General features: G+C 42.4%; 1 protein-coding gene and 1 non-coding gene across 2 annotated transcripts; one reads left to right on the plus strand and one right to left on the minus strand.

Moving 5' to 3' along the window:
* Window positions 1–3213: 3213 nt before the first annotated feature.
* LOC104733843 (uncharacterized) lies at window positions 3214–4409 on the minus strand. The gene is made up of 2 exons (XM_010453383.2): window positions 3836–4409; window positions 3214–3752 (listed from the first exon to the last, which is right to left on the minus strand). Exons 1-2 carry the CDS (start codon window positions 4407–4409, stop codon window positions 3214–3216), a joined length of 1113 nt encoding a protein of 370 aa, XP_010451685.2.
* A 291-nt stretch (window positions 4410–4700) lies between these two features.
* LOC147931117 (small nucleolar RNA R71) lies at window positions 4701–4806 on the plus strand. The gene has a single exon (XR_015576892.1). It is a non-coding gene; the product is annotated as a small nucleolar RNA R71 (small nucleolar RNA).
* Window positions 4807–12617: the final 7811 nt, after the last annotated feature.

Consider the following 12617-nt stretch of genomic DNA (forward strand, 5'->3'; position numbering starts at 1 on the left):
TCGTGTAAGGCTTTGGTCCTTTCCTTGTATATCTTGGTGTTCTCATAAGCATCCATGCGGATCTCATCAAGCTCATTCAGCTGAATAAGGCGTCTTTCTGCTGCGGTCTTGACGTTGAAGTTCATCTACTTGGTCGCCCATAAGGAATGATACTCAAACTCAACAGGCAAGTGACATGATTTCCCATAAACTAGCCGGAAAGTGGTGGTGCTGATGGGTGTTTTGTAAACAGTCCGATATGCCCATAGTGCTTCATCGAGTGTTAAGGACCAATCCTTTCTGGTTGAGTTGACTGTCTTCTCCAAGATGCTCTTGATTTCTCGATTAGATATCTCGACCTGCCCACTGGTCTGTGGATGGTAAGGGGTAGCAACCTTGTGTGTCACGCCATGTTTTCGCAAAAGGTTTGCAAAAAGCTTGTTGATAAAGTGAGTGCCCCCATCGCTTATTACCACCCTAGGAACACCAAACCGTGGAAACATTATGTGCTTGAACATCTTGAGTACCACCTTCGAATCATTAGTAGGACTTGCAACAACTTCAACCCATTTGGAAACGTAATCCACTGCAACAAGTATGTAAAGATTGCCATAGGAGGGTAGAAAAGGCCCCATGAAGTCGATTCCCTAACAGTCAAACACCTCAATCTCCAAGATAAAGTTTTGTGGCATCTCGTTCCGCTTGCTGATGTTCCCACGTCGCTGGCAAGAGTCGCATCGGGAGACAAAGTCGTGTGCATCTCGGAATAAAGTAGGCCACCAGAGGCCTGCTTGGAGCACCTTTGTCGCGGTTTTGAAAGTAGCGAAGTGTCCCGCGTAGCTAGAACCGTGGCAGTGAAAAAGAATTCCTTGGACTTCCGATTCTGGAACACATCTCCTAAAGAGGCCATCAGCACAATGCTTGTAAAGAAAAGGCTCATCCCAGAAGTAGCGTTGCACATCTCTGAGGAACTTCTTCTTAGCATATCCAGTGAAGTTCGGAGGTTCTTCTACAGCACACAAATAGTTTGCGATATCGGCATACCATGGCGAATCGTTAACTGTCTGTTGAAGTACCTTAACATCGGCTTTCTCTTTGTAGCAGTCGATGAAGGCTGCAACCACATACACATTCTCCTCAGGGATTCGGTCATTATGGGGATCTCTTCATCGATTCTCAGCCGAGAAAGGTGGTCTGCAACCCCATTCTCAATCCTCTTTTTGTCCCTTATCTCAAGATCGAACTCTTGCAGTAGTAGTATCCATCGCAGCAATCTCGGTTTAGCATATTTCTTAGTTAACAAGTAGCGCAGTGCGGCGTGATCTGTGTGCACAATAACCTTGGATCCGACCAGATAGGACATGAACTTTTCAAAGGCAAAGACTATGGCGAGTAATTCCTTTTCTGTTGTGGCGTACTTGGTCTGTGTCCCATCGAGTGTCCTGCTAGCTTAGTAAACAACATGCAACTTACCATCCTTGCGTTGTCCTAAAACCGCTCCCACAGCAAAATCACTTGCATCGCACATAACTTCGAATGGTAGATCCCGATCAGGTGGTTGGACTATTGGAGCCGAGATCAGTGCTTGTTTGATTGTTAGGAAGGCCTCCAAACAATCTGCAGTAAACTCAAAAGAGATTTCCTTGCATAGTAGCTGGGTGAGTGGTCTGGCTATCTTGGAAAAATCCTTTATGAACCTTCGATAAAACCCAGCATGGCCAAGGAAATTGCGAATGTCTTTAACTGTTTTCGGAGGTTGCAGACTGGACATGACCTCTATCTTGGCTTTGTCGACTTCTATCCTTCTCTCAGAAATTCGATGGCCAAGAAAAATCCCATTGGTGACCATGAAATGGCATTTCTCCCAATTCAGCACAAGTTGTTTATCCACACAGCGTTGAAGCACTTTGCACAAGTTGGATAAACAGGAGGAGAAGGATGAGCCATACACCAAAAAATCATCCATAAATACTTCCATAATTTCCTCAATCAAGTCGGAGAAGATCGACATCATGCAGCGCTGGAAGGTGGCTGGGGCATTGCACAACCCAAAAGGCATTCGTCGGTAAGCGAATGTGCCATAGGGGCAAGTGAAAGTGGTCTTCTCCTGATCATCCAGGTGAATCGGAATTTGGAAGAAACCAGAGTAACCATCCAAGAAGCAGTAGTAAGGGTGGTTCACTAAACGCTCAAGCATTTGGTCAATGAATGGAAGAGGGAAGTGGTCCTTCCTTGTGGCTGCATTGAACTTGCGGTAGTCGATACACATGCGATGCCCTGTTAGTGTCCTGGTGGGGATCAACTCGTTTTTCTCATTTGCAACTACTGTCACCCCTCTTTTCTTTGGCACTACATGGACTGGGCTCACCCAAGTGCTGTCAGAGATTGGGAAAATCACTCCGGCTCCCAACAGTTTAAGGATCTCCTTCTTCACCATTTCCTTGAGGTTCGGATTTAGCCTCCTTTGGTGTTCGATGGAAGACTTAGATGGATCTTCAAGGTGAATCCGATGTGAGCACAACTCCGGTGATATACCTGAAATGTCATCTAAGGAATAGCCCAAAGCCTTCCTATATTTCCTTAACTCGCAGAGCAAGAGTGCGGTTTCAACATTGTTCAGGTTAGAGTTAATGATAACCGGATATGTGGAGTTAGGTCCCAGATAAGCGTACCTTAGCCCTTCAGGGAGTGGCTTTAAGTCCAACTTTGGAGCTTTGAGTTCACTCCAATCCTCCTGATTCGATTTTCTCCCAGGGCAAGTTTCGGGATCAGCTGATCTGTCGCCTGGAATGGTCAATCCATTGCCCTTAAAGGATGCTTCCACAGGAGGAGTTGCATCAGTCAGTCCAGTTTCCGAATCAGTCAGTCCAGGTTGCAGATAGATGAATAGGACTTCATGTTTCAGAACTACTGCAGCATCGAGTGTCCTGGCCAAATCCTTAGTCTCCTCAGACAGATATCCCAGCTCTGGTTCCTTCTTTGTCAATGCGACAGCCAGATGATCCCTTGTACATACCTCATCATAAAGCTCATCAGCTATTTCGCCTATTGTATCAACCCAAAAGGTTTGACCATCGATTGTAGGTTTCTTAGCTGCTTTCTCTAGGTTGAATCTCAAAATTAGATCATCCATGTTCAAATCGATCTTTCCCTCTTTAACGTTTATCATCGCACCAGCCGTGGCCTAGAAGGGTCTTCCAAGTAGGATTGGTTCTTGGGATTCCTCATCAAGTTTCAAACGATGAAATCTGTAGGGATGTAGCAGTTACCAATTTGCACTGGCAAGTTCTCCAATACCCCTTCTCGACGTTGAGTGGAACGATCAGCAAGGACGAGGGTGACTTGGGTCGGTTTAAAGCTGTAGAGGCCAAGTCGCGTGGCAACGCTGAGTGGCATAAGGCTCACGCTCGCTCCTAAATCGTAGAGACATTTGTTGAATTTGAGATCTCCTATCGTGCAAGGTAGAGTAAATGGTCCTGGATCCCCACATTTTTTAGGCATTCGATTTTGGAGCATAGAACTGCACTCTTGTGTGAGGTACATCACTCCCTTCTCCAGACTGAGCTTGTCTGTTAGAATCTCTTCCATATACTTCTTATGAGCTGGAACCATCCTTACTGCTTCGATGAAAGGGAGTCTAACCTGAAGCTCTCCTACTACTGACTTCAGCTTCTCATACTTTCGCTCTTGAATCTTTGACTTGCGGCAAGTAGGGAAAGGTAGTCTGGGTGCATAGGGTTGCTGTGGTCCGCTGGGTTGTTTTTCTTCAGGAACTGTTGGTCCATGTTTTACCACATCATCAGGAATGTTGTTGAGAACTTTGTCATGGTTGCCTTCATGATTTTGTGTTTTAGACTGGTCAGTCTCACCGCTGGATTGGTCATTCCCTGCTTTCTGTTGCGGTTCCGGAAGCTCCTTGCCGCTTCAAGGGTGACGGCATTCACATATTCTTTTGGATTAGCCTCGTTCTTCCCTGGAAGTATCCCTGGAGGTGCTTTGACTCTAGCCGCGGATTGTGCCACTTGGTTCTCCAACACTCTCATGTGAGAATTTAACGATTCAATTCTCCCATTCAGCTCAGAGTACATGTTGTCGATCTTGACAGTCACCTTAGTGGCGTTTTTCTTCTGGTTCTCCATCAGAGCATGCATAATCTGTTCCAGTTTGCTCTCCTGTGAGACTGCTGCCTGCTGTGCAACCGGTTGATACCCTTGCGCGAAGTTGTTGACCTGAGGTTTCTGTTGAAAATTCGATCCACCAAAACCTGTACCCTTGTTCTGGAATCCATGTGCAAAGTTGCTCTGTTGAGGTCGCGGTGGGTAGACCTGATCCTGGAGGTTCTCGACATTGTTGCTCCTGTAGGACAGAATAGGATGATTCCTAAAATTCTGGTTAAAACCTCGATTTTGGAAGTTCCCTTGTCCTCCCATATCCCCCAGCTTGTTCCTCGCACATGTTAACCCCTTGGTGCTCCCTTTTCAGCAGGAGATTCACCTTGGCCGTGAGATCTTTAATAGCATCAGTCTCGACCGCATTGACCCGAACCGTACAGTCATAGTCAGTGCCGTGATTGCTATTGCTGGCCGCAATGTTCTCTATAAGTGCATTGGCTTCGATTGCGGTGTTGGTGGAGAAATCTCCCTAGCTGGCTGTGTCCAATGCCATTTGATACTTCTGTTCGATGCCCCCATAGAAAATATTCATTAGATTCTCTTGAGTGTAACCGTGGTGAGGGCAATCGCGAAGATATTCCTTGAACCTTTCCCATGCTTCACAAAATGACTTCATGCCTCCTTGCGAGAATGTAGTGATCTTGCTTCGCAGCTTGGCTGAGCGTGACTTGGTGTAGAAGTGATTCAAGAAAGCAGCTCTACATTGCGCCCAAGTGGTGAGTGATCCAGCATCCAACAAGTTCAGCCATCTAAGTGCTTTATCCGCCAAAGAGAATTGGAACAGAGTCAGCATTCGATAGTCATAGGGTCACTACAAGAAAACCTGCATTTAGCGACTACCAGTTGTGACTCTTTGTTCAGTCGCAAAAAATAGCAACCACTTAGCGATTGAGTTACGACTGTTTCCCGACTAAATGTAAAGAAGAAGCAAAACAGTCGCAAATTTACGACGGAAACATTATAGTCGCAAAACAATCGCATTTTGAGACTGTTCAGTGACAATAATTTGTAAAACACAAAGAGTCACAAATTAGCAACGATTTTGCAACGTATACTCGGGTCACAAGTTTATTTATCGATAACTTGCTAACTCCTATTTTTTGCGACGAAGTTGCTACGACATGTGCGACTTATTTGCAACTTCTTTTGCGACTGTTTAGCGACTAACACCTGAATTAGCTACTGGTTTGCGACTTTTTAGCAACTCTCGATTTGTTGAATTTGAAATTTCACATTAGAGAAATGTTAACATGTTTCTATACACATTTCCACTTTGAATTGATCAATATCAGTCATATAAACTTTGTTAAAGCTTTCCATTTTAGTATTTAGACACAAAAATTTCATAATATCTAAATCATTGTAAAGAGTATACATGTTATTTCATAAGAAGGTTTAGGATTCTATGAAAATTGCAAAACAAAGATATAAAAACAATATTTAAAGGTCATAAACTATTCTATATACACTATAAGACAATCATGAGTCCATATTGTTGATTGATATCAATAGAATTGTGCAAAAATTATAGATTCCAAAAATTTGTATTATGACCAAAGTCGGAGAGTCACAAAAGGGGAACACATTGCGACTAACTTGTTACTAACTTTGGGACTCTTGATTTTTGCGACTATCTTGCTACTGAATTTGCGACCACTGTGCAACTACTTTTGCGACTGTTTAGCGTCTAACACATGAGGTAGAGACTCTTTCGCGACTGTTTAGCGACTAACACCTGAATTAGCTACTGGTTTGCGACTCCTTAGCAACTCTCGATTTGTTGAATTTGAAATTTCACATTAGAGAAATGTTAACATGTTTCTATACACATTTTCACTTTAAATTGATCAATATCAGTCATATAAACTTTGTCAAAGCTTTCCGTTTTAGTATTTAGACACAAACATTTCATAATATCTAAATCATTGTAAAGAATATACATGTTATTTCATAAGAAGGTTTAGGATTCTATAAAAATTGCAAAACAAAGATATAAAAACAATATTTAAAGGTCATAAACTATTCCATATACACTATAAGACAATCATGAGTCCATATTGTTGATTGATATCTATAGAATTGTGCAAAAATTATAGATTCCAAAAATTTGTATTGTGACCAAAGTCGGAGAGTCACAAAAGGGTAACACATTGCGACTAACTTGTTACTAACTTTGGGACTCTTGATTTTTGCGACTATCTTGCTACTGAATTTGCGACGATTTCGCTACCCTTCTGTGACCATTGTGTTACTAAGTTTAACCATTTTATTATTTTTGCCAAGGTTTAGGCGCGTAATATTCCCCCCTTTTTTTTAGTATGTGTCTCTTTTGCGACCACTTTGCGACTCCTCTTCGTTAATTACTAGGCAAATTTTTTAGTATGTGTGTCTCTTTTGCGACCTCTTTGCGACTCCTCTTCGTTAATTACTAGGCAAAGAACACTACAAATTCTCTTGTTTCTCTCTTTCTATTTTGACAAAGTTTCGAAAACCTTTCAACTCTCTCTTCTTTCTCCTCTCGAATCTCTCCTCTTCCTCTCAATTGATCAAATCTCGCCTCTTCTTCTCTCAAATCTCTCCTCTTTCTAAACTCTCTCTAATGGCTGGTAGGGGTCGCGGAGGCAAATCAGCTGGAGGTGGTAGGGGTCGCGGAGCCAGATCCGCTGGAGGTGTTAGGGTTTATAATGGTGCGACTAATCCCAGTTCTGCCGCCGTTAATCAGGCCTCCAATGGTGCGAGGGAACCCATTGGAGCCGCAGTTAATCAGGCCTCCAATGGTGCGACTTCACGCGGAGGTCGAAGTGGTGTCGGAACGTCGTCTCACTCCTCGAATCCATCAGGCTCTCAGTCCGTGAGTAATTCGTATAGAACTATGCCGTCCCAGTTTCCGCCGAGGACACAACAATCGCCTCCTGCTTCTCAACCACTGCGGGTTGCTTCTCCACCACTTCGGGTTGCTTCTCCCCCACCGCGGGTTGGTTCCCAACAACCGCGGGTTGGTTCTCAAGCACCGGTTCTTGCTCCTCAACCACCGCCTCCTCTTCCTCCACTTATACAAGAACAAGAAGAGGATTACGAAGAAGTAAACCCTAATCCCAATCATGCCGAAGAAGAAAACCCTATTCCTAATCCTGCCGAACAAGACTACCAAGGTTTGTTAGATGCAATGCTAGCTCTTCCAGGCCGACAACATCTCCCAGTTCTGTCTGTCGATCCCATCCCCGACGTTGAGACTCTATGGTAATTTCTCTTAGAATTAGGTTGAGTTAGAGGTTGTGTTTTTTGCTCTTAGAGTTAGGTTGAGTTAGAGGTTGTGTTTTATTGTTTGGTAGGTTGAGATTGACTGTTTGTTTTGAGATTGAGATTGTTTGTTTTGTTGATTAAGTTGAGATTGAGATTGTTTGTTTTGTTTTGCAATTGAGATTGAGATTGTTCTCTTTGCTCTTAGTGGTAGGTTGAGATTGATTGTTTTGTTCATTAAGTAGAGGTTGTGTTTGATTGTTTCGATAATACTGATTGTGTTACTTTGTATTGGTTAAGACTGATTGTGTTTGTTTTGTGACAGGTTTAACAGACACAAAGGAAAGATTTATCGCCTGATCTCTGGAATATTTAGAAGGAAATTCGATGGTCCTTACTACAGCTTGAAGGTTACTCCTAAACACATTCAAGAGAGATATTTCAGGACATTTGCGGTAATGTCTTATAGCTTTCAAAGTTTTATTATCTCTCATAACTGACTTAGTATCATCACTAACTTAACTCAATTGTAATATGTAGCGGAAGTTCTATTGGGATACTGGGATTACTGAGCTTGTTAGAGAGGGGTTCTTAAAGATAGCCAAGAAGCGAATGAAAGGCATTGTTAGTCAAGCTAAAAGCAGTGGTAAACAACCTGTTTGGATCACCAGTGCAGAACTGTGGGCTGAGATGTGTGAACATTGGAACGAACCTGATGTAATGGAGAGGAGCACAAATGCCTCGCAGTGCAGAAACTCTGATCGTGGTGGTCTTGGAGTCCACAAACACCTTGCCGGTCAGAAATCATATGTGCAAGTTCATCAAGAAATGGTAATTTAACATTGCTTCCATGATATAACACCCTAAACACCTTGCTTCCATGATTATAACACTCTAAACACCTTGTTTCCATGATTTTAACATTTCACAATTTTTTTGTAGGAAGAAGAATTGGGCCGTCCGGTATCATTTGCTGAAGTGTTCATGAAGACACATACTCGAGCTGACGGATCGTTTGTTGATCAAAAAGCTAAACAAGTAGCTGAGACTTATGAGAAAACATTAGAGGAGAGACTGTGTGAAGTGGACGATGATGGTCCAGAAAATTCAGTGAATTCTTCTGAACGTTCAACTCATCGTACTCTCAGCATTGATGAAAGAATGATATCTTTCTTAAGGTAACTCCTTAGTTTCTTTATTTTGATGAGTGTGTATGATTATTCTTCATGATAACTTTCTAACCTTGATGTTTCTAACCTTGATGTTTTTTTTTGTTTTAGTGTACTCAAACAGATGAGAAGGGAAACCTTTTTGGTCTTGGATCTCTTGTTGAGACAGTAAGGAAAGGGAAAAGGAAGGAAAGCTATGCAGAATCTTCTCAACCATCACTTCTCGAGCTTCATGAACAACTTCGCAAGAAGATAGCTCATCTAGATGCTGAGAATGTCCGACGTGAGAAGGAGCATCAAGAGCTTCTCATCTACGTGAAAGAGAAAGATCCAGCATATGATACTATTATTGCTTCCTTGCGACCAAGAGTACCAGCAACAACACCAGCAACCACACCTGAAGACTGCACACCTGAAGACAACATACCACCAGCCACCGTGTCAGGTACTCACCAGCCACCAAGTTAGACACAAGACCAGCCACCACATCCCCTTTCTCCACTTACTCCAAGTTATAAACATTGTCTTTTTATCTAAAGAAACATGAATTGCTTGTTTGAGACATTTACTTGTTTTTGCTTTAGGATGATATTTTTGGTTAATACAATGATTATGCTAATCTTTATGTTTAATGAATGATTTTGATATCTTTTGTGGTAATTTGGTTTTCAATTGTAATTTATTGTGATTCATACCAAATTTGATAGATAAAACAGGTTTATTATATGCTAAAATCTCACCAATTTGCGACCAAATTTATTTCTATGAAATTATCAGACTAGTGGCAAAATGGTTACTAACAAACGAGGACTATTTTGCGACGACAGAAAGGAGTCTGAAAATGGTCGAACAACTTAATCACTAACTTGCGACTGAACTGTAACTACGTTTACGACCGAAGCTTCCTAATATAGATAGTCTGTAAAGAGTCGCTTATTAGCGACTATATTAGAGCAGTCATAATTCTGTCGTAAAATTGCGACCATTTTAAGACACCTAAATTTTGCGACCATTTTTTAACGACTATCTGAAATAGTCGCATAATAGTCGCAAAGTAGGTTTTTGCGACGGTTTAGCGACGATTGTTGGTGTCGCTAAACACATGTTTTCTTGTAGTGGGTACACCATTGGACCTCGTCGTACTGGTCAGCCTCTCAAAAGCTTCAATGTGATCTAGAGGACTCTCTGATGGCAAACCGTGGAACACGCGGTTCTGAACCATATTGATTAGGCTATACTTAATCTAATAGTCTTGCCTTGCAGGAGCGGGAGGTTGAATCGCAGATCGATTCGCAAACAACCTATTCTGAGCATCTTCATCCCTCAAGGTGGCTTGCCTCGGAGGTGGGTTCAGTTCAGCTTGCTCTTGCTGGTTCTGCCTCTGCTGTTGTTGGATGATGACGAGCTGAGGGTTGGGCGGATTAGCCCTTGTGTTCTCTCCGTCAGCCATAGAATTGGTCTGTGCTTTTGCTCTTCGATTCTCCTGTTCGAGCTGTGCTAATTCCTTGTTCCCTAGTATGCGCAGATCAGTTTTCTTGCTGCTCCTTGTAAGCATACACCTGAAACAAAGAAATAAAGTTGGAAGAACTTATTAGTAACTAGAATAAAGAAACCTTAGACTAAACGTGAATCTAAAATTTCAAAGGCAACGTTTTGGTCCTTGGCAACGGTGCCAAATTGATCTAGAGTTGAATCAATAACCCGAAGCACACTCAACCACGATCTAGTGGTGTCGTCGTAGCACTTCAGGGTCGAATCCACAGAGAAAAAACGATACACTGTGAAATTATATAGACCGAGTATAGCTAAAGCAATAAGAGGATTGTTTTTCAAGTAACTGAACAAAACAGAAAATAAATAAGAGTTTGTAAAATTAAGAGAAAGTATTGGGCGCAGGGAATCAGTCAAGAGTTATGATCACGAAATTGGGTGATGGATTGGGATAGCTTTAGGAACCGTTCTTGAACTCAAATCTCAAATATAAAACTAACCTACTGTCGCAGTATTAGTTATCTATGCAAGGCATCGAATGAATCCTAAACCGTCGTTTGAATCTAAACAATCCTAGCAAGCATAAAATTCTAGTTCGATTATGTTCACAAGGTGCCCCAACTTCAACTGTCGTTGGCTAAGGATCACCTTGCTCACCTATGTTCTTTTCAAACAATTCAACAACACTTTTGATGCCTAGATGAATTTAACCTAAGATCATAAACTAGGTAGTTAATCTAGTTTAAGCAATAAGAACAACAATAGATGAAGAACACAATAGATCAATCCCGAATCTAACAACCTAAATCAGTGAATCATAAAACCCCTTTGAAACCCGAAACCCAACAGAGAGACTACTTAGACATCGAAATCAAAGCACAGCAAATCAAGGATGAAGAAGTCATAATTAAATTGCAAGAGAAGATAATAGGGTTCAGAATTCTTCTCCAAAGGGTTAGAAAGGATAAGAGATCTTCTTCCAAGCTTACAAGTGCTCAAAACAGCGTAGAATAAAAGTTGTTTTTCTAAAAGTCGGGCCCCGTGCTTAAATAATAAAATAAAACCCTAAAAAGTCGGTTTAAAACGAAAAAGAAAAAGTTGCATCGGGGATGGGATTGGTCGATCTCGCGAGGATCAGTAGATCCGGAACGTATTTCTGCTCTCACTCCATCTGCCTTCTATCTCGATCAGTCTTCAACCAATTTAGCTCCAGAAACATATTTTCATCCCCAAAACGCTCAGATTCCTCCTAAAGTCACCTAGGACCTGTAAAGACTCACAGAAAACAAAAAGGACTCTAAAAGCACACTTGGACCTAAGAAAAGACTCAAAACAATCCTAAAAACTATTGTTAAAACCCTATAAAATACGGACACATCAAAGTTTTACCCGATAACCGTCCAGAAGACACATTAGGACGCTGAGCTTGGAGAAGCGAGATCAGTTGAGAAATCTGATCGGTAATGATTGTAGAGGAAGATGCAGCTTGCGCACTGTGAACACATCCACGACCCTAACTAGTGCCTCTGCTCGAACGTCCGCCACGTTTAACTGACTTGTTGTCGAACCGAGAGGAAGAGTCTCGTGTTTCAGCGGTGGAACGAGTAGTACCCTTTTGTTCATAGTACCAGTCGGGAAAACCGTGAAGTAAGAAGCATTCACTAACATCATGACCCTGGCGATGACAATGAGTGCATTGACGATCATGAGTTTTAGGAACCGAGACAGCAGCAACCTTGGATGGTTGCTCGGTATGAACAGAAGAACCAATTGCTTCCGGTTTTGTTGTTTCTTTGAGGCGTGCGACATCGAGGTTTTGTTCTTCACGTATCACCCTTGAGTAAACTTGGTTGAGAGACGGTAAGGGATCCTCATCAGTAATTTTAGAGCGTATGTGAGAGAAACGAGGAAGATCAAGACCAAAGAGGAATTGATGAATTTGGTCATCTTCACGTTCTTTAGCTGCATCAGGTGCAGCCTCACAACGACAAACCCTGCTGGATTTGTAATTTTGGAGTTCCTCCCATAGTTTGGAGAGACGTTCATAATATTCAAGGACTGGTTGACCATCTTGTTTGCACAAAGCGATCTCATCCTTGAGAACTTGCTTGCAGACTCCGTTTCCAACAGAGAAACAAACACGGAGGCTCTCCCACAAGGTGGAAGCCTCAGAGATAAAAGAGACTGTAGATCGGATGCGAGGATCAATGGATGTACGAATCCAACCAACAATCATGGAGTTCGCCGCGAGCCACTGAGCAAGTTCTGGATTTGCAGCTGGTTTAGGAGTCGAGCCATTAATAAACCCAAGTTTCTGCTTCGCCTGCAGAGAGTTGCGAAGTTCGGTGGCCCATTCAGGATAGTTGTCTTCCTTCAATACCACCAAGGAGATGAGAGAACCAGGGTTGTCGGAGCTGCTGAGCGAGTAGGGGTTAGTTACCGTGGTTGTCACGGCAAGTTGACTTGTAGTAGAGGAATCCATGGTTCCCGACATCGGACAAGTGGTTAAAGAAGGTAGAATATAGAAGACAATAGAAGAAAGCGGCAGTCACAAACTAAGTGACGG

The sequence above is a fragment of the Camelina sativa genome, chromosome 12, assembly GCF_030686135.1.
Source record: "Camelina sativa cultivar CO46 ecotype springtype chromosome 12, ASM3068613v1".
NCBI lineage: Eukaryota > Viridiplantae > Streptophyta > Magnoliopsida > Brassicales > Brassicaceae > Camelina > Camelina sativa.